Source organism: Elgaria multicarinata, chromosome 8, assembly GCF_023053635.1.
Source record: "Elgaria multicarinata webbii isolate HBS135686 ecotype San Diego chromosome 8, rElgMul1.1.pri, whole genome shotgun sequence".
NCBI lineage: Eukaryota > Metazoa > Chordata > Lepidosauria > Squamata > Anguidae > Elgaria > Elgaria multicarinata.
The window spans coordinates 27608330-27628379 of NC_086178.1; the positions used below are offsets into that span (position 1 = coordinate 27608330).

At 36.0% G+C, this 20050-nt stretch overlaps 1 protein-coding gene and 1 long non-coding RNA gene across 2 annotated transcripts in view; one reads left to right on the top strand and one right to left on the bottom strand.

Annotated features, from left to right (window-relative positions):
• SMC4 (structural maintenance of chromosomes 4) overlaps positions 1 to 11482 on the bottom strand; it is a 50602-nt gene extending 39120 nt beyond the window's left edge. Inside the window, exons 1-4 of the mRNA XM_063132030.1 lie at positions 11296 to 11482; positions 10121 to 10299; positions 9421 to 9612; positions 7545 to 7721 (exon numbers count right to left, since the gene is read on the bottom strand). Coding sequence (XP_062988100.1) covers positions 7545 to 7721; positions 9421 to 9612; positions 10121 to 10299; positions 11296 to 11425 — 678 coding nt within the window. The 5' untranslated portion in view covers positions 11426 to 11482. The remainder of the gene's footprint in view (positions 1 to 7544; positions 7722 to 9420; positions 9613 to 10120; positions 10300 to 11295) is intronic.
• A 2488-nt stretch (positions 11483 to 13970) lies between these two features.
• On the top strand, positions 13971 to 19805 carry LOC134402535 (uncharacterized). Its single transcript, XR_010025719.1, has 3 exons — positions 13971 to 14222; positions 17877 to 18018; positions 19570 to 19805. It is a non-coding gene; the product is annotated as an uncharacterized LOC134402535 (long non-coding RNA).
• The last annotated feature ends 245 nt before the right edge of the window (positions 19806 to 20050 follow it).

A 20050-nucleotide genomic window follows, 5' to 3' on the forward strand; every position in this document is an offset into this window, starting at 1 on the left:
GAAAATATTCTTAAGTATGTTTCATCTTAACAAGGCATTATGTAGTAGTTTATACCATCTGTCTCCTAAGAGACAGCAATAAATTAGCACAACTGCATCTTGTTTATGGAAGGCAATGCAAACAGGGCATGCAATTTATAGCTTCACCACATGAACACTCAGGTCAAGTAAGATGTTCAGACAAAAAGATTTGAGGAAAGATACTATATACGCATACAATACAACTCCCAACTTGGAGCCTAAACCAGATAACAAAAATAAAGACAGCAAACTGTCAGTGCTTAAGGCCAAGCTATGCCTTTATCACATCTAGCCAGCAGAGCACATAACATGATATTAATAATTTGCAAATTGATATAATTGTACTTCAGACTAATTTGGGATTAGAATTAATACCTATTACAAAGGTTTGTTACAAGATGATTGGCTATGTAATTTGAGATCTCAGTATATGCTTATTGTTCAGCAATTGAATCACGACCCCCAAAAGCCAGTGAAATGCAGGCTAAACCATCTTGCATATTTTAGTATGCCCTAAAACTAGTAAAATTCAAGGAGACGAGTGTGTGTTCTATAAGCAAATCAGTCAATCCCATCTACAAGTTGTAGTTCAAAATCGTCAGAAATCAGAAAAAATAAAACAAAAAAACAAAACAAAATCCCATAGGTATCCCCTCTGTATTGAAACTCCATTCAAATTCCAACTATAGCATAAAACAAAAAGCTATTTTAAACTTGAAAGAAAATCTGGTTTTTAAATTTCAGCTATAGTAAGATAATTCTTTTTCAAACTAGTTTAACATGCCACCTAAATATAGCACAGGTTTTGATTTACATTTTAAGCCTGTATCTGTTACCCAATATCAAATATAGGTTTTCCCATGTAAAAGTTGAACCACTGGTAAAATATATGCCTTTAAGAAAAAGCATATTATAAATATGGGACAACAGGGTTTTTATAATTATTGTCAGCTTGAGATTGAAGTTAATTGTTTGGTAAGTCATGACAGCTACCAGGCTTAAGGAAACACTATCCCACCTCTCAGCAGATTCATTAGAGACCATGTAACTACCCAAGCCCTGCAATTTATTACTACTACTATTTACTAATCAAACTTACATCACACGCACAGAAAGACGACAACTTACCTGGTGAGCACCAGCCCTTGATTCTAGAAAATTCTGGGTATTCGAAATATAAGTTATGGCCAAACGAGTTTTAGGGTTGAAAACAAAATATCATTTATGTTGGTTTGTGTAAGCAATTAACTTCAAGTCACCCTCCAAGTATAGCTCAGCTCAAGTCATAAGCAAATAGTACCTTATCTATCTAACAACTGTGCATCATACACCACTTTCTAAAATAAAACTAGTGAAGATACAGCAATTCAGGCACAGCTGTTGTAAGGTTTTAATACAGAAGAAGCAATCAACATGTACTTTTAAAAGAACATATTTGAAGTTTAAATCTGAAAACTTGACTTAAATTGGTATAGGATTGCAGCCTATGTAAGAGTAAACACCACTGAATTCAATGGAACTTATTTCTAAGCAGACATGCATATTATTGAGAGTATCTCCCTCACTCACCCTTGGTGATTTAGATCAATCCACCCTGTTAAAGTTTCTCCATGCTGGTTAAATTCACCCTCCACTCCTATTTTAGTATTTAATTAAATGCAACATCCTCTTTCACTACTGACCTGTGACAATTTCATCTTGCAAAAATGTCAACCTTTCCGCATTATAACAATGTATTACTGCATATATTACTATATTACAATCCTTCAAAACATACACTAGTCAACAATTTATACATGTTTTACTCATACGAAAACTATTGCTACTTTAAAAATGGGATTAGATTTTATTAACTGTTAGGAAATGTTTACAAAATGATTAGTAAATTATTCATGTGTGTACTTTTTGTAAGAATTTTATTTTGTTCTATAACTTAGAAATGAAGGGGGGGGAACTCAAGACACCACTTTCAAATTCCACAGAAAAATATTTGTACAGATAGCCAACATCCCCTGGATAGCTTGAATGAAATACTAATGAATACTGTTTTATATCATTTTTATGATACAATTTACAAGATGTAAAAAAGATTTCTATTACATTATTGAATGTGTAGCTACACTACAAACAAAATGGCACAATCCAACCACAGTTCAGCATTTATGTCATTGCTTTCCATGGGAAAGATTTAAGCATATGCTTTACACTTTCACTGAAATGATGTATTTTCTGACTTAATGCCTAAAATTTTAATAAGCTGTTATACAACTTGCTAAATAAATTACAGGCCTTTAGCAGTTTTGAAAAGGAAATAGTGAAATTAACCACCATCCCATCTCAACTATTAGAATATCTGATTGGAGTAATATTTAACTGTTCAAATATATATATATATATATATATATATATAAATATTATTAATAATAACATATTTCTTACCCACCTCTCCGATTGGATCGAGGCGGGGAACAACAAAAAGCATAAAATACACAAAATACTGATTAAAAACATGGCAAACTGAATAATAATAATAATAATAAATATAACAAACATACAAACTGCATGCTACTAGCTTTCAGGAAAATTCATGGGTTTTCTGCTATTATTCAACTGTAGTAATTTTTTTTGTTTAAGTCTTGATTGGCTTCAGAGAAGTGTTAACATATTCTACTTTTTAAGAAACTATACTTTGCACACACAACAGAGACTAAAAATCCTCTTCCCTTTCACCACAAACATGCAATATTTTTAATTTAATGTGATTGAAGCCACACCCACAACCTTGACAAAGTTAGCTTTTTACCAGCATTAAAAAGTCAATTTCGTTAAGCTATGTATCTTAAGAGCAAATTCTATTTATCAGTTGTAGATTTAATAACTTCTCTGAATTAACAGATTTAGCACTGCAGTCCTATACAAGTCTACTCAGCAGTAAGCACTACTGAGTTCAATAGGATTTATTTCCAGGTAAGTGTGTATACAGCTAGTATAAGTAGTACAAATAGGAGCTACTTACACAAATTGTGTAGTGCTGTTTAGAGCACATAACTTTGGGCCTGATCTAGTCAAAGGTTAAGTATTTGCCACTGATTTTAATGGGAGAAACTTTAAAATATGGTTCACTCTAAATGAAAAACAACAACGATGTGAAATAATTAATTTGGCTGTATCGTGCAACTATTTTAAATTCTTAACCCCACTGAAATACAAACATTTAAAAATGCTTTAAAGACCTAATAAAAAGATTTTCAAGAAAAAAATGCATTTAAAATTAGACTAAAATATTTGCACATACACAAATAATTTATTTGAACAAGGGTACTGCAAAGCAAGATGGATAAAAATCAGTTGAAATAATTAAACTTTTTGAAATTTCACTAAAAAAAAAGTTGGTCAATATACTATGAATTGAATACAAAAATGTTAAAGAAAAGCCTACAATTATAGCCTCTTAAAACTGAATACATGATCCTCTCCATAAAACAAATGACCCAGTATCAAAAAGATTGTGTTAAAAGCTGCTATTCTATATAGAGGAAGAACCATGGGAAAAATAACTTGGTGTCTAAGGTCAAGCATTATAAATACTGCATATTTACTTTCATGTACTCTGGCTGGTATCCAAAAAACTGCACGCACTGGAGAGTATTTCCAGGCCAACCCTCCTAATGTAGCCCCTTGCACCCCTGAATGTTGAGGGGACATTTCCGATTCACTATGATACAAAGGGATGTACAGTGAAAGAAAAATTGGTGATCCCTCTCTCTCAGAAAAGCAGTTTCCACTTGTGTATTGGGGGCTTTGGATTCAGGCCAAAAAAAATTAAGAATCTGATGTTGAGCATCAAAGACTATTAAGTCATAATAATTGCTAAGATACCTGTATGAGCTCAAAATTATTAATATTTTGTATATTTTTGTATCTTTCTTGAAGTTAAAGAACATCATAACGAAATGTATTGTATCATGTATGGTTTGGTATATTTACCCTTGAAGTTGTGTTAAAATCATTTGTAAAATTGTTTTAATATTGAAAATCAATAAAAAATAAATTTAAAAAAGTGCTAAGCTTCAGGCTCTGGCCCCAAAAGGGGCCATCATGCATCTCAGCCTTCCCCGACTTGGCACCCTTCAAATGTTTTGGGCTACAAATCCTTGCATTCCTCACCATTGGTCATGCAGGCTGGGGCTGTTGGGAACTGATCTCCAAAATATCTAGAGAGTACCAGGTTGGGGAAGGGTGCTGTATCTTATCAAGGTAACCTACCAAGCACACTGGGGTGATCTTGTATACTAATTTTATGCACCCTATTTAAGGACAAGAATTCAAAGCACCATGCATGGTTTACTATACGAACCCCTCTCCTCCAGAGTCCTCCTGAGCAAGATTCCATTAGGTGGAAGGACTAAGTTGGCAAAGGATCATGGAAGCTTTACATGTATACAGATCCTATTTGGATTTCTGTCAAGTTCTGCAATGTGTTTTGTTCTCAGGCTATGAATGTTTATGTCCAATACTGGCTGAAGTAATTTTTCTACCTGAAACAGAGTCCAAATGGCACCCACTCCCACTTTAAAACCTAGCTGCATAATTCAGCCATCAATAAATGCTTTTACCTATCCAACTCTAATGATGCCGCAAGCCACTTCACTCTGTGTGGCAGGAGCAACCATTTTTATGACTCCACCAAACAACTAAACTTTAATATGTTTACTATCTCTTAGAAAAAACACAGTTCTGCTCACTACAGCTTGCAAATAAATGGTCTTCCTCAGTTTCTCTTCCTCTTTGTACACATCAAAAGAAAAAATACTTGGGGTAAAACCCACTTGTGTAACGGCACTTTCCCTCTCTCTCCTTTCTCCTGCAGCCAAATCTACCCCAGAGGGTCTCTCAAACCTTTGAAGCAGATTTTAGGAGTACCAGGAGACTGTGAGAGGGAATGGGTGTCCCCTTCCCATTCCACTGACAGAAACTGTTCCATAAGCAGGAAGGGCTAATTGCATACTACAACACATGGTTTGCAGTAACAACAGAATCAATACTTTTGTGTGTGTCATTAACTTCTAGTTAAACTAGAAGCACAAAATTGTCTGTTGAATAAAATTCCCCCATGTACCTTTTTCTGTAAAATTAAAAATATTAAATATTACAGAAATAATACCATGCAACCTCCTAGGTAATATAAAAGTTCTTATTTTAGGCCAACTTATTTTCACCATTATATAAACTAGTTCATATGTACATTTGTTTAGAAAGTATCTGCACTACAAACAGAAACTTGATTTAAAATTGTATTTTTTCTTAGTGATTTTAGTGCAATCTTATACAGGCCTACTTAGAAGTAAGCCTCACTGAATTCAATGATTCTTACTCACAGGTAAAGGTATATAGGATTGCAGCTTCAAACTGCTTTGATTTAAAATCAAACCACCTGCCTCCAACTGTTTTAAATATTATAATGGAGGAGGATCCAGAGAATCAGTCTGGTTCAGTCTTGCATTTAGCTATGCAATATTTTTGACACTGGGTATTAAAAAGAAGCTGCAAAAGAAAATAGCATGGAAATAAGTGAGGTTGAAAATAACAGTGATATTATTTGACTTACCAAATCAAACATAACCAATATTTCAGTTACTCACTTGCCTAGCGAAAATAACAATTCCTTCCAGGAATGTAGCTTTGGCAGTTCCATCATTCAAGATATCATGAGTCACAAGGGTATATGGTGGTTGGTGGGCAAAGTCTTTTATAAGCTGGTTCTTAGAAAGACCATATTGCAGATCTTCACAAAGTATTAAACTATTCATAAGAAAATTGTTTAATTGTTTATTATTTAATTTGAACTTGTTTTGTTTTTTAAATAGAGCCTCTCAATCTGAATATTGATATTTATTCAATCAGGAATTAAGTAGTTGGCTATAGTTATTGATCTTGTAAGATCTAAGTATTTATGCCACTTATTATCACAAAAATGTTGACACTTTCAGGTACTAATGGTAGTTATTTTGTCATTATAATGCATTATTGGAATGAATAAGTGCATGTTTAAAATGAAGTGTATTTTAAAAAATATGGAAGCCTGAATAAAAAATTGTACAAATATTCAAGTCATTCACATCCATACATCAAACTACTTTCATAGTTCCACAAATTACATTTTCTTATTCTTAATTGTAATGCCAACGTAATTTCTAAAAGTTCAGTGAAGTTAAAGAGCTGATCCTGTGCTTGAATTTGATAAAAACAAAAGTATTACTAATAAAGGAAAATTTAAAGTACTTGCTGTATTCATACATGAATGAGGCCAGCCCTTTTAAGTTCATAAGTGTACACCACAGTGCTGGGAGGCAGAGCTATAGGCCATAATATAATAAGAGTATCTTAGGCACAGGTATGGGCTTCTGCACATGCAGAATGGTTTTTTGCCCACTCCAACGCAGCTCCTAATGCTATGTCAAAGGAGATTCCCAAAGTTCTCTTGAGTTTAGGAGCAGCTTGGGTTGCACATGGTGCTGAATATCTGGAACTCACCACAGAACTCTTTGTGTTGCAACTTTTATAAGTCCACAATGCTTGCTTGTGATTTAATAACACCGTAAACATTTTCTAAATAAATTCCAAATGGAGTCAATCATCTACTTCTTTTAAAATGATTCAGTATGTCATTTTTTTAGCCATTTATTGGTTTAAAGAAAAGACTTCCAGGATGTCAATATTTATACATTTAACTGAATTCCTACTTAACATATTAATTTCAAAAAGCTAGATATCACACAATACTTTCCCAGGTGTTTAGTGAGGGGATTCACCTACTGTATCATCAAAAAACAGAAATGGAAATTAGTAAATATCAAGTTACACCAATTCATTTCAGGATGGGGAATTGTTTTTGCCACACATGAAACTTTATTTAAGCAGTATGAATTTTTTATACACTAGGCTTAATAACAGGTTTATCAAGTTGTTTAGACCTTGTCTTCTGTTGTGAAAACAAATTTAAATTATTTCTAAAAGATTATAGAATCAAATGGAATTTTGATATTTGAGATCTCTTCATGCTTTTGAGGGGAAAAAGATTACAAAAGACCATGACAAAGTTTATTTCAACCATACATAGTTAATTCTGTACTGAACTGTATAGACAATAACACTACATGTAACAGAACAGAAAGGAACAACAATGTTGCTTAATCCCTGCCACGCTTAAGCAGCACAATAATATTGGGGTTAAGATTATCTTTACTACACCAATATTTACGTGCTGCTAGGGCGGAACAAGTATAATTATTGTTCTACTCAGTCGGCTATCTACAACACATACATGCTAGAAACTTCAATCGATACTCTTCCTTAAAATTCTAAAGCAGCAAATAACGACTTGCCTATTTACTATAAAATACAAATCATGATGTGCTGCTAGAGTACCTTAAAGCCTCCAAAACAAAAGACTCATCACAGTACCTAAACAAATTTAATAATAAAAGTTATATTCAGTAACAAAATATTATTCAAAGAATTACCTGCAAAATCAAGAACCTATTATGGTCTAGATCAATCCCATGACTTCGAAGCAAAAGTCCAACATCTTTAAATGTTGTTTTCTTCCCACTGATATGGTATACTGAAGAATTATCTTTGTAGGCCGTTCTGGAGACACAAAAATTGCTGCTGGGAATGACTTCATAATCATCCCCTTCCTGTTTGAAGGAAAAACAAAACCAGAAAAACAATTGTTAGTATTAAGCCACAGGTCTACCCCAGATCTCAAAATTAAATTGTTTTATGCTTGCAAATCTCTTATACCCTAATTCACACTACCACTGAAGCTTATAATAAATCCTGTAACATATGCACCTTATTAGTCATGGCAGCATTTCTGCTGTCAGATAATGTCCTGGAAACATAGAACCTCTCCAAACTGTAGTACATGATTTGAACAACCTAATGTGCAGCTCAATCTATGCTTATAAGCAAACAAGCAATCCCCATTAAGTTCAATGGGACATTCCAAAGTAATTGTACAAAGGATTGCAGACTTAGCCTTTGCTTACCACCATCTTATAGAACTGGTGCCTCTTTCCTATCTCCTTTCAGTCAACTTAGAAAATAAGTCTCTTGTCAGTTCAGAGAGGTTACTTCTAGTTTTAGCACAGATATCCCTTAAATATTTGAATACTCATGCTTAGCAATTTTGAAGAGCCAGTTTGAAAAAAATTGAGGTACTATGTTGTAGTTTCATTTTTTAAAAGTACACAAATTTACCAATCTTGCGCTTAAGTAGTTTTTTGACAAGTCAATTACAGCATTTTTATCTATATTCCAAAAGTGCCAGACTATTTTTCTCTCTCTAAAATTTTAATTTGTGTTTTAATTTTTTTAAAAAATGGTTTCTTCTCCTGGCCCAATTCCCTAAGAATGTAATTTGTTCTAATAAATTCATAGTGGGGAGGGAAATAAATTCATTTTTAAAAAGGCAATTTAATATTAGAAACTGAAATGGATGATTATTCATAATTGGATCTGACACTTTTAAAGAAATATTATATGCATTTTTGAGGTTTATTAATTTGGAATATAGTATTTTGACATATCTTATATTAGCACTTTTTCGCTCAGGAAAAAACACCAAATCTTGTAATTTCTTGGTTTTTTTAACTACACCACCCTGAACTGTCTTCTCAAGTGTGTGTACTGAATAACACATTCCCCCAACCCTAGTTCTCCTATTTAGACTGTTAGACTAGTAAGATTTTATTCTGACTGTGGGCCAGGTTCTGTTTGGGGGTTATTTTTATATTTTACTAACACACAAAGAGAAAAAGTTCTTAATCCAGCTTAAAACAGATCCTTGTAAGAGTAGGGAAATATAAGAGGTTTACAAATCATGTAATTTTAGACAGATATGTAGTGTCTAAAGGCTTGCAATTTATAATAAACCATAGCAAAACTATTTTAAAATTCTTATTTTAAGCCACTGTATGTTGATATTGGAAGAGAAAGATGATGACTTTAGGTCTTTTAGAGCACATTTATAGTTTACCTACACACCCCTGTAACTAGCCAGAAAAAACCTTTTGATTTCTACAGCAATCCTTAAAATACGCATATCTTGAGTTCAAACTCATTTTAGACTGAAACCAGAAGTAATTTTACAGCGTTGTAAGACATGTGTACCAATAGGCAAGACTACTGTTCAAATTAAGATCTATTTATGAAGCAGTAATTGAACACTAAGTATATCAAGTATCTTCTAGCCCTCTGTATTTTGAATAAAGAACTAGAAAGGCTCATCATTTTCCTCATAATGCATTAGTTCTACCCAAAGTCAATCAATTATAAAAATTCATAGGCCATTAAGTGGTCAACCTTCCCCAACTTTAACAAAAGAAAACATACCTTGTCAACAATCTTTTGAAAATGAACTTCTACAGTGCAACTCTGGATATCACTATGTTCATCAGAATTATGAATCAGTACTGAGAGTTTTTTGGATCTTATTTTTTGTGCTCGATAACCAAAAACAAAGAGCATAGAATCAATTACATTAGACTTTCCACTGCCATTTGGTCCAATAATGCATGAAAAACGCTGCATAAGAGAAAAAAAGAAATCACTCTAGTTGAGTATCTACTAACTATTAAAACTATTGCTTTGTAGACAGTTAAAAATATTGTTATATCTAGTGCAGGAAACTGTGAAGTACTGGAAATCAAGGATAAAAAATACAACTTATTCAAAGACACCACCTATTAGCTCAAATTTCTGAAGTTTTATCCTATGATCTTTGCAAAATGAACCACACTCAGTAAGCAGAATGTTATAATTAGCATCATGAGAAGTATGAAAGCATTTCATACTATGTGTGGTTTAATTTTTGGTCATTATTCATACGGAATTGAAAAAATATTTTGTCCACTTCCAGCTGCTTGAGTCCCACAGAAAACAAGGTCTTAAAAAGAGAAGTACAGACAATAGTAATTCACACTCTATCTTCGCCCCACCCTGTGTTAGTTGGCAATATGTAGTTTACTACTGTAAGCAGTAAAGTCGGAAGAGTCTTACCTCAGCTTAGAAGTCACTTAAAATAGAAAGATACCTTATGAAACGGTCCTAGAATTTGCTCCCCAGCATAAGATTTGAAGTTCTGGTTTACAATGTGAGTTATCATGAGACGAGGAGCTCCAGCTTCATTGGTCATTGCTGGAGGTGGGGGAGGAGAGATGCTACTCAAAATCTCTTCTAAACTTCGATTGTCAGTTACTCCGTCTGAGACAGCTAGATATCCAAAAACAAGCAGAAGGGCAAACACACTTAATGTCTACACAAAACTCTAAGTATCTAATCAGTGAAATAAAAGCTACAGAAGCTAAGAATCCTCCTTTCCTATAACACCACTACTACAGAAGAATCAACACATTTCTACCCAAAGACTGAACTACTAAGAAATGGGTTTAAAATACGCCTCTTCTATTTACTAATTGACATTCTACAATTAGAATTGTATTCTCAAACTAAACCAACATTTTTCAAAGTAATATGCTCCTATAATAGATACTACCATCACATTTCATCCATACAAATCCAAAAAAAACAGGCATATCTTATAGTCTTGCATTTTCAGGCATGCTCAGAGCTTACGTACACTGTAAAAAGAGGTGGTCTCGGGATCACTGCACAATGCTTTGCAAGCTATAATGACAGCAGCAGCACTATTCCTCAAAGACAGGAAGTTTGTCACACACACACAAAAAAAAACTGGCCACTTAGAATTCAACAAATCGTAGAACTTTTTTTTAACTCCTTAGAGCCACCTTTTCTTTCAATAATTTCCTGGTATCACTTTTCAGATATTAACCCACTCAACCAATGAAAGAGCCAATGTCTTGAAGACAAAAACTATTTCTTCCTTTTAATGCAGACATTTCTCAGTATAATATGCAGAGTCACATATTTTTTAAGATATAAGCAGTTATTGCCTAAGAACACATAAGCCACAAGCTACTCTCACCCTACCTCAAAATTACATCAATTTAAATCATTGGTTGCTGTTCTTGCATAATATAAAGACTACAGACTAAACACCAGGAATGAGAACATTAGCTTGGTCTAAAAGAGATATTGCCTCTAACACCAGTTTCACCTGCAAAGTTTTAACTACTGTAGAAACCATCACAGAGTAAGCAGACAAAACTTTACTTGTCTTAACTTTAATTAGGACACTTCCTCAGCCTAGTCTATAAGCGGAATATATCAAGTCGATAAGAGACTGACCTTGGTGAGATACTTTAGCGGTGTGCATACTGGCTTCTTTTTCAGGTTCCCCATCATTAGAGGACTCTTCCAAGGGCTCACTGCCTTTATGATGGGCTGCTGTAGATACTTTAGTTCTTTTGCTTGTCATAATTTCGACTGGCTGTTTGCATTCCAAACAATCAAATGATAAAAGGAATGTATCTTCTTTGCTAATCCAAAAAAGAAAAATCTGGTGACCTACACTTGAAGATTAAATGTACGTGCCCTGACCTAATATTAATTTAAGATCTGGTTGAATATTTTAAACTGGTAATTTATTTATGCTGACATCCCCCTCCTTGGACAGGCTTGCAGACTGTAACTCACAATTTACAGCTGTCCCACAGTCCCAATGAATAAAAAGTTAACTAAAGGAGCGATCCTATGCAAATTTAGACAGAAAAAATTCTCACAGCTTCCAGCATTCACCAACCACCACAGAGTTTTTCTATCTAAACATGCATAAGAGTGTGTACTAAGTTTTTATAAAAAAATAACGCTTCTTTCATTAACAAAAATTATTACAATTAGTATATACACTTTGCAATACCGACACATAATTTCTAGCATTTCATTTGAATTCTTCAAAGGATTCCATTTATGTTTAAGATCCAGAATTAGTCCAGTGCTGTTCAAACAAACACTTTTTAAAGAAATTTTCACCAAGATCATTTTATTCCAATGACCATAACTGTAAAGCTAAAGTGAGCATAACCTTTTAATGAATGCCTGATCAGGAAGTAATTCGTCGCAAAGCCCAATGATTTGGTATAATAAATTGCAGATTAAAAAAGATGAAAGCCAAGATGTTTCTTCTCATGGCTAAGATTTTTAAAAAACTGATGTAAAAAAGACTGCCACCAAATAAAAAAAGTCTGAAACGATATGTAGTGTGTAGACTGTTTTGTAGTAATGTCTCTCACGTTTCGTAGTAGAGGAAACTTCTTAGTACGTTCTTTAAGTCTAACACTTAATATTGGGGAAATTATTGAAATAGTTCTATTTAACTGACATATACACCCTTCGAGAGTCCAAAGGAATCTGAATGAAGGAACCAAAGTTTACTTTTAAATGTTAAACGCAGATGGGTTAAAAATGAATGACTTCTTTTATTTTATGCATGTTAGCATACAAAAATTGTGGAAAATTAAGCATCTTCATAGGCGTTTAGCCATCATAAATCCATCACCTCCTACCCACCCCCATAGCTTGTGTCTAATCAACGGATCAAATAATTGTATTTTCCAAAAAGCACTTACAGACCTATTGCCCAAATATCATTAATCAGGGAAACAAAATCAAAACTCTGCTGTGACCCGAATATGAAAGTTTTAAAAATAAATGATTTGGCATGTTCGTCACGAATATATTGGAATCAGCCACCCACTCCCCATGACAACTTTGATATGTACCTTTCAATCGTGTTCAATTACTAGAGCGATCAGTTGAAGTTCTTTTTTAAAAAAAAGAAAAAGAAAAATATACTTCTCCACTTAAGCGACTAATAATTTTTAGTCCACTAGAAAAATCAGTTTTTAAAAAAATGATTACCCCGGAATTAATATTCTGACAGCCTATCCCCAAATCATGCGATTAAATGGTTATACAAGAATCAGAAAGCAGACTTGGATTTATCGACTGTAACGGAAATTGCCAGCAAATACCGTCTCTCACCCCACCCCCCACGGTGGCGGGGAGAGGAAAAAGCGGGGGAGAAGGAAAAGCGGCAGCCGGTTAGAAAATAAATGAAAGCAGCCGCCTTTTTCTTCATGGGAGAAATTGTGTATTTTTTTTTCCTTTTAAGGCGAACCAATTTCCCTCCCTTCTCCGCATACAAGTAATTAGAAGGTGAACCCATTTACCGTGTTGAAAGTTTCACCCTCCGGTCTAATCATAGGGAGGGAAACTTCTCAAATATGTTGTGAAGCAAAAGCAGGAACAGTTTTGCCCTAAGTTCCGCTTACCAGACAGCTAGAGAGTACTCCGTCCCCACCGACAAGCAGAGCTGGTACCTGGTGCGCGGGCTAAGCAAGTCTCCGAATAGCAGCAACTGGAGCTCTAGAAGGCTCCGTTTCCTGCCTGTAGCCTTGGCGGCTTCTACACTCGAAAATGGCGCCCAAACGGCAAACTCGTAACGAAATTCGTTAGAAACGCGCAAGGCATGCTGGGGGAAGAAAGGGGCAGGCTTCCCACAGGTTTGAAAGGAGGAATAAAAAAAACCCGAAAAATCCTTTCGCGCCGCCATCTTGCTTTCCGTTATTTAGCGGAAAGGTGGCTGAACGTTTTCACGTCACGTTTTCCTCAACATTTTTTTTAAAATAAGGGGGGGAAACTCTGACATAAAGGCGTTTGACTATTTAAAAGAATAAATTAGAAAATATAAAAAAAATAACGGCGGAAAAAGCAGAGAGTCGAACCCCTCCCGGGGGTAAGGCAAACTGGCGGGCTAAGTCACCTAGCAACTGGCTGAAATGTAATGAAGTAGCGGACGGCTTAAGAAACTGACTTTAAAAAAAGAGGAAAGAAAAAGAAATTTAAATATTTAATGTATTTATTGTACATTTGACAGATCGGTCCTCTGACGTCAGGGTTGGCGTCACATGCTTGGGTGGGTCTGAGGTGGAAAGAAGAGTAGCGCGGGGGGGGGCGAGGAGGAAGGATGAGGAGGTTTCTTGGGGTTAGGAATAGGAAATCTCGCGGGAAGTAGCTATAGAGACCGAACCGCTTCCCCTCACAGTTGACAACAGAACGGAGGAGTAAGGCGTCAGGAGCGCTTTCCTAGGAGTTTGAGGAAGGGCTCTTGACACGAAGCGCTTGGGAGACGTGAATACCTGACTTGCACCAGAGTAAGGAACCCTTTCCTGGGAGACTCCTACTTGTTTCCGACGGCTCCGAGCTTCTCACAGGTAAATATTGTGTTCTTTGGATGGGCGCCCACCTTGGACAGGTAAAAAGAATGGGTGGTCAGATGATTTTGCCCACAGATTTACTTGAGGGAAAGGCAATAGTAGATAACAAGAGTGGGTGGTCAGATGATTTTGCCCACAGATTTACTTGAGGGAAAGGCAATAGCAGAGTGGTAGGAATTGGCTGGGGTGGGGGGATGGCGGGATTGATGGAGGGGCGGGGCAATATTTCCAAACCAAGGTGACTTGGCTGGGTCTGATCGTTGAATCTCTGAGGTTTCGGGGAATGTTGAAGAGCCTTGGAAAGTGGTATGATGTGAAAGGTTGCTCATAGTATGCGGCCGTTACGTTTTTAATGCCAGTGTCGTCTCTGGTCAGACAGGTTGCTGAAACGTGAAAACACCCTGCAATACCTGTTTACCAGGAACGAGAGCGGGATGAGTGTATGCACCACGGGCAAAGATATCCCCCCCTCCCCCGAAGCTCTTGGGACTTACTTCTGAAAAAGGCTGCATGGGACCAAAACGGGCAAAAAAGGGGCCGTCTGTCTTAAGTCTGACATACCACTCTTTGTTTTCAAGCTATTTCTTCACATAGTGATCGTCTGTGCGGTAGTACCTTATTGCATCCAGTAACTTCTGAAATGTAATTTCATTACACGGGAGGTTTGTTGCTGCTTCTCATGAAATGATTTTTGCATGCAGAGGCCATTTCTTGATGAAATGGCATGCTTTTCTGGCCTTGTGCTTATAATGCAGGCATTGGTGTGTTGAAACATACCTGGATTAGAAGGCACTAATCTGGACCTCCAAGTAGTGTTAAAATTTGTTGTTGCACTCCTTTGAACAAAAATCTAAGCAGGAGAAGTGGATCCTGTTTTCAGGTGCAGTTTAGATTGTGATGTGTAATTGTGCGAAAGCTTTCCTTGAAGACTAGTGCATATATAATGATACTTTGAATCTACATATTTGAATCAAATATAGAACTAGGAACTTGCAAATAGAAACCAGCTTTAGCCTCAGGCATTCATATTTTCGCCGCATCCAAATCACCCCAGCTCCTTATTCTGGTCAGAGAGAATTAAGCATTTCATTATGAAACTCAGATTCTAATGGAAGATTTTAACACATGATTTTGTACTGTGCTGTAAAATGTGATGTGCTGAGCTTTTTGCTGGGAAAGATTCAGCAGACCATAATCACACTGGAAGACCTATAATCAAGAATGCTGACTTTGGTTTAGTTAAAATTTATTACACACTAACTGTATTTTTCATCACAGTAGCGGTGGTTAAAGGAGTGACAGGGTGGGTGTTTTTCTGTTTTCAGTATATATTTTATGTGGAATCGGGATTAAAACCTGCATGCTTGTGTGAGTGTGTAACCAGGGCATGATAATTTCCAGAGGGTATAACTTTGTTAGTGTGTTGCAGCAAAACCAACACCTTAAATGCATTATGGCAGAAGCATTTGTTGACTTCATTCCACTTCAGGTGAGAGCTCTAGTCTAGGCTGACAAGTTGTTTTATAGCAAAGATGGACAGAAGGTAGGTCTTCTTTGACTTGTAACTAATTTTTGGTGGATTACCTGGGGGTGGATCTACACAACTGCTTTTAAAGCGCTTTAAAGCACTTTGAAAACGTTTTGGAAACTGTATATGCAGTGTGTCCTGGGCCCCAACAGTTGTCAAAACTGTTATAAAGCGCTTTAAAGCAGTAGTGTAGATCCCCACCCCCCCTGGTTCCTGCTTTAACCAAACATCTTTGCTCTCATACAAAGTTCTTAAATAGTAGTAAAATAAAATGGGGGGGGCACAGTCCCTCACTGTTCCAGTGTAAGCCTAGGAAAGGATTGAGGTTTCTAATCTACATTAGTGCTTGTGATTATAGAGTCACAACTGGTAGTTAGTTATTCCATATCTGAGTAGAGGTTGATTATGTCTTTTCCCATTGGTTTGGAAAATATTCAGAGGTAAGAGTCCTGTTCTGCCTACCTTCTCAGGTTTTCAAGGAAGACAATTTTACACGGCCATTTCCATGTTAACAACAACTTAGTTAAGATGTGGGGCGAGTAGTTTGCATATTTTACTCAGAGGCAACAATCCTGTGCACATCAATAAGGGGTAAGCCCCATTAAACACAAATCTTACTAATGAGGATTTACTCTGATTGGTCTGCTAATATTAGTAGAAACTTTGGCAGTGATTTCAGAAGAATGAGGATTGCACTTAACATATTTAGTTATTTATTGAAAACTTTGTGTCAGACTTCTATTATTTATTTTGCTGGAAGAACAATGTATAATACAATGTATAATAGATTCATATACTATGTAGTCAACTGTCATGGACAAGAATACTCTGTAAATCATTGGAAGGGCTACTTCTGTCGGTTGGCATCTTTACCACCAGCGAGCTCCTCTGCAGCTCTTTCTTACCCCTCCCTCCAGAAAGAAGAACCTGGATTATGTTAACAGCTCCCAGGGACAAGAGGAGACTGTTATAAACACCTCCATTTCTCTTGTTTTGTACATTTTGTGGATTGTAATTGTTACGGTGTTTGGGAGCTAATTGTGGATAAAAGGTGGGAAATAATCAGTAAAGAAAGTCACCCAAGTAGTCATACTACAAGAATTCAACACTCACTCAAAAGACATAGGCCTTTCAGAATATAGAGGACTTTATAAGCAAGTTATAGGAGGCAGGACAGCTTTAAAAACAGAACCTAATGTGGCATATTTTTCATATCAACAGATCCTTAAGAAGCATGGCTCATGTGAACAATTTGGGCATATTTCATTGCTGCTGGTAGGATATGTTGAGATGCTAATATTAATCCTGCCCTGAAAGTGAGATTATTTGACTTTAAGAGAAGAAATAAGCAGGGTAAATAATAGATATGTACTTATTGTTGAGGATGTTAGAAATATTAGTTATTAAAATGTATGCATGTTGACAAGTATACTAGGAAAATAAATGCTGCCTACATCATTTGCAGGAGGAGGAAAATGAATTTTGAACTCTCAAGGAGAATAGAATCCCAGGGCTGATATCCAAAACAGAACCTCACTAATTGGTTGCATGTATATGTACACACATGTATTTACTTGCATATACATGAGAGCACACATAGGAAGGAAGCTGATCTTTAGTGAGTGCTGTGAATGTGATAGTATTTCAGTCAGTGTATAACACCAAAAGAATTTCTGCTCTCTTATGAGCTAGTGCTCGTAACTGAATAAAATAACTCCTTTCAGTATGTAACAACATTTACTCCAAAAAGAACACCTGTCTTTTAAATTAGCCTATTCGTGAGCCTAACGCTGCCTATCTCTTATTAAAAGGCACAATGTACTTCTCCCGTGCCCCCACCCCCGGGTGTATATTATTGTTTAGAAGTAGTCTTGTCCATACCATGACTAAAAAGCTCAGCCCATACTTAGTGTTTGTAGAAATTTAGAAGATGTTTACATAACATCAAAACGTGCTCATTTGCTTGGTTAAAATCTTGTTTGCTTTCTGACTCTTTTGGGGAGTTACATTGATCTAAAACGGAAATATGTACTCTGAGGCAATCCAAAAGCTATATCTGCTTAAGGCCTTGGATAACCCTCTGCGTAGTAACTCTTTGGTTGGTTTTAGTCTCTTTGTTGCAGGAATCCCAGGAGGTTAGAGGGCATATGTTGTGAAGAATGCTATATTCTTTTCTGAATAAGCAAGTGTCCATTAATTAGCATAAATGGGAGTTATGGCCATTAAAGAAGTTATCTGAAGTCCATTATTTCTACAGGCTCTTTTGTAAACTTTTTTGCTTTCTGCAGATAATGTCATTTGTTACTTTGTTTATAGCAAGGAATGGTTCCAAAGCTTTCCCAAATTATCTGTGTTGAGTTAATACTGATGTTTTCTCATCTTTATACATGAATTTGTAGCAGATTGGATTACCAGGCTGGGGTATAGAAGATAATTGCTTTAAATATTCTTGTACATATTAATATTTCATTTTTATTTTTAATTTATACCAGTATTTATAGTCCAACTTCTGGACATAAACCTTACAAACTAAATTGCAATAAAACTAGACAAAAATCTTTAAATTTAGGCAGTTAATTTTAACAAGTAATACACCTAATAAATAAAATTGATAAGCCTACCAGTGACTCAATAAATTTTTTTAAAATAGAAGACCTAATTCATTAAAATGTGACCAAAATAAATCCATTTTTAAAACCTGTTTGAACATTGGCAGTATTCAGGCCATACCTCAGGACATTCTACAACCTTTGGGCCGGCACTGAAACTACTTGTCTGTTTTGTCTGCCAGTGGAACTTACTTTACAGGCAAGCCTATGAGCAGGGCCTCTCAAGTAAATCTTATTGTCCAGGCAGGTTCATATGGTTGTAAGTGGTCCTTCTAATAACCTGGTTCCAAACCATTTAGGACTTTATAGGCTATAACCAGCACTTTGAATTTGGTCCAGAAACAGACTGAAAATAATACATAATTGATGTCATATGGCCCACACCAACATCTGAGTACCAGCTGAAGTTTCTGGGCCTTCTTCAAAGGCAGCCCCATATTGAACACACTGCAGTAGTCTAACATGGCTGCAAGTAGTGCAAAGTACTAAAGATAAGATTCGATCTCTCTAGATAGGGTTGTAGCTGGCTTACCAGTCTAAGCTGGTAAAAGGCACTCTTAGCCATAGACACGACCTGCGCTGCCAGCGAGAGGGCTGAGTTCAGAAGGATCCCCAAGCTACAAACTTAGACTTTCAGGGGGAATTCAACCCAATCCAAGACAGATCACATCCCTTCATCCAGATGGACAGAATTCCCAACCCACAGTATCTATGTCTTACCTGGATTAAGTTTCTGCATGTTCACCCTCACACATCCCAAAACCATCTCCAGACACTAAAGCTTCATAGCCTTACTGGACTCATAGATGAAAAAGAGAGTAGAGCTGTGTGTCATTCACAGAGTGGTGATACCATAACCCAATGACTACTTTTAGTGGTTTAAATGAAGTGGCTGCTTCCATTGGTTTATATTAAATCTCTACCTCCGAAGAGCTTTATACAAATCTTTCTGGACAGTTTACAAAAGAATAGCATGTGGGATGAAATGTAACCTTGAGATACCCCATAATCCATAGGGTAGAATAGAACTCTGATAGCTTTCCCAAATTATGTTGAATTGATACAGACATTTCCCCATCTTTATACATAAATTTATAGTGCACTGCATTACTACTTTGGACTATAGAAGATAATGTCTCAAAAAATGTAGGTATTGATGTTTTATTTATAATACAGGGTAGTAATGTTTTTTTTTTAATATTTATAGGTGTAACCTGTGCAGACAAGAAGACATCTTCCTATCAATGTATCAACTGGATTATCAACTTCAGAAAACATAATAAAAATGAGATTAAAGACATCTCTTTTAAAGGAACCAAAACATATCCTTTGTTCAACTTTGAAACAATGTTATAGGCACATTTCTCAAGGCTTGTAGCAATGTGATTAAAAAACCCATAAATATTTCAGAATAGAATGGGTTGTATCCAATGGTTGGGCAAACAGAAGGCATGCACAACCAATATTTCTCTTCACCCCCTTTTCTTAAAGGCCATTCAGATGGTCCATCACTACAATACTGCAGCAGTGCAAGTGAATTTGAAAGTTCTATTACAGGGGTGAACAACATCCAGGAGCCAATTTCCCCTCCTTCCGGAGCCCTTTGGGGGCTACACACACCCCTGCTGCTGATGAATTTGCCATCACTGCCAAAAAAAACCCTGTGTTATTTCTTGTACCATAAGGGA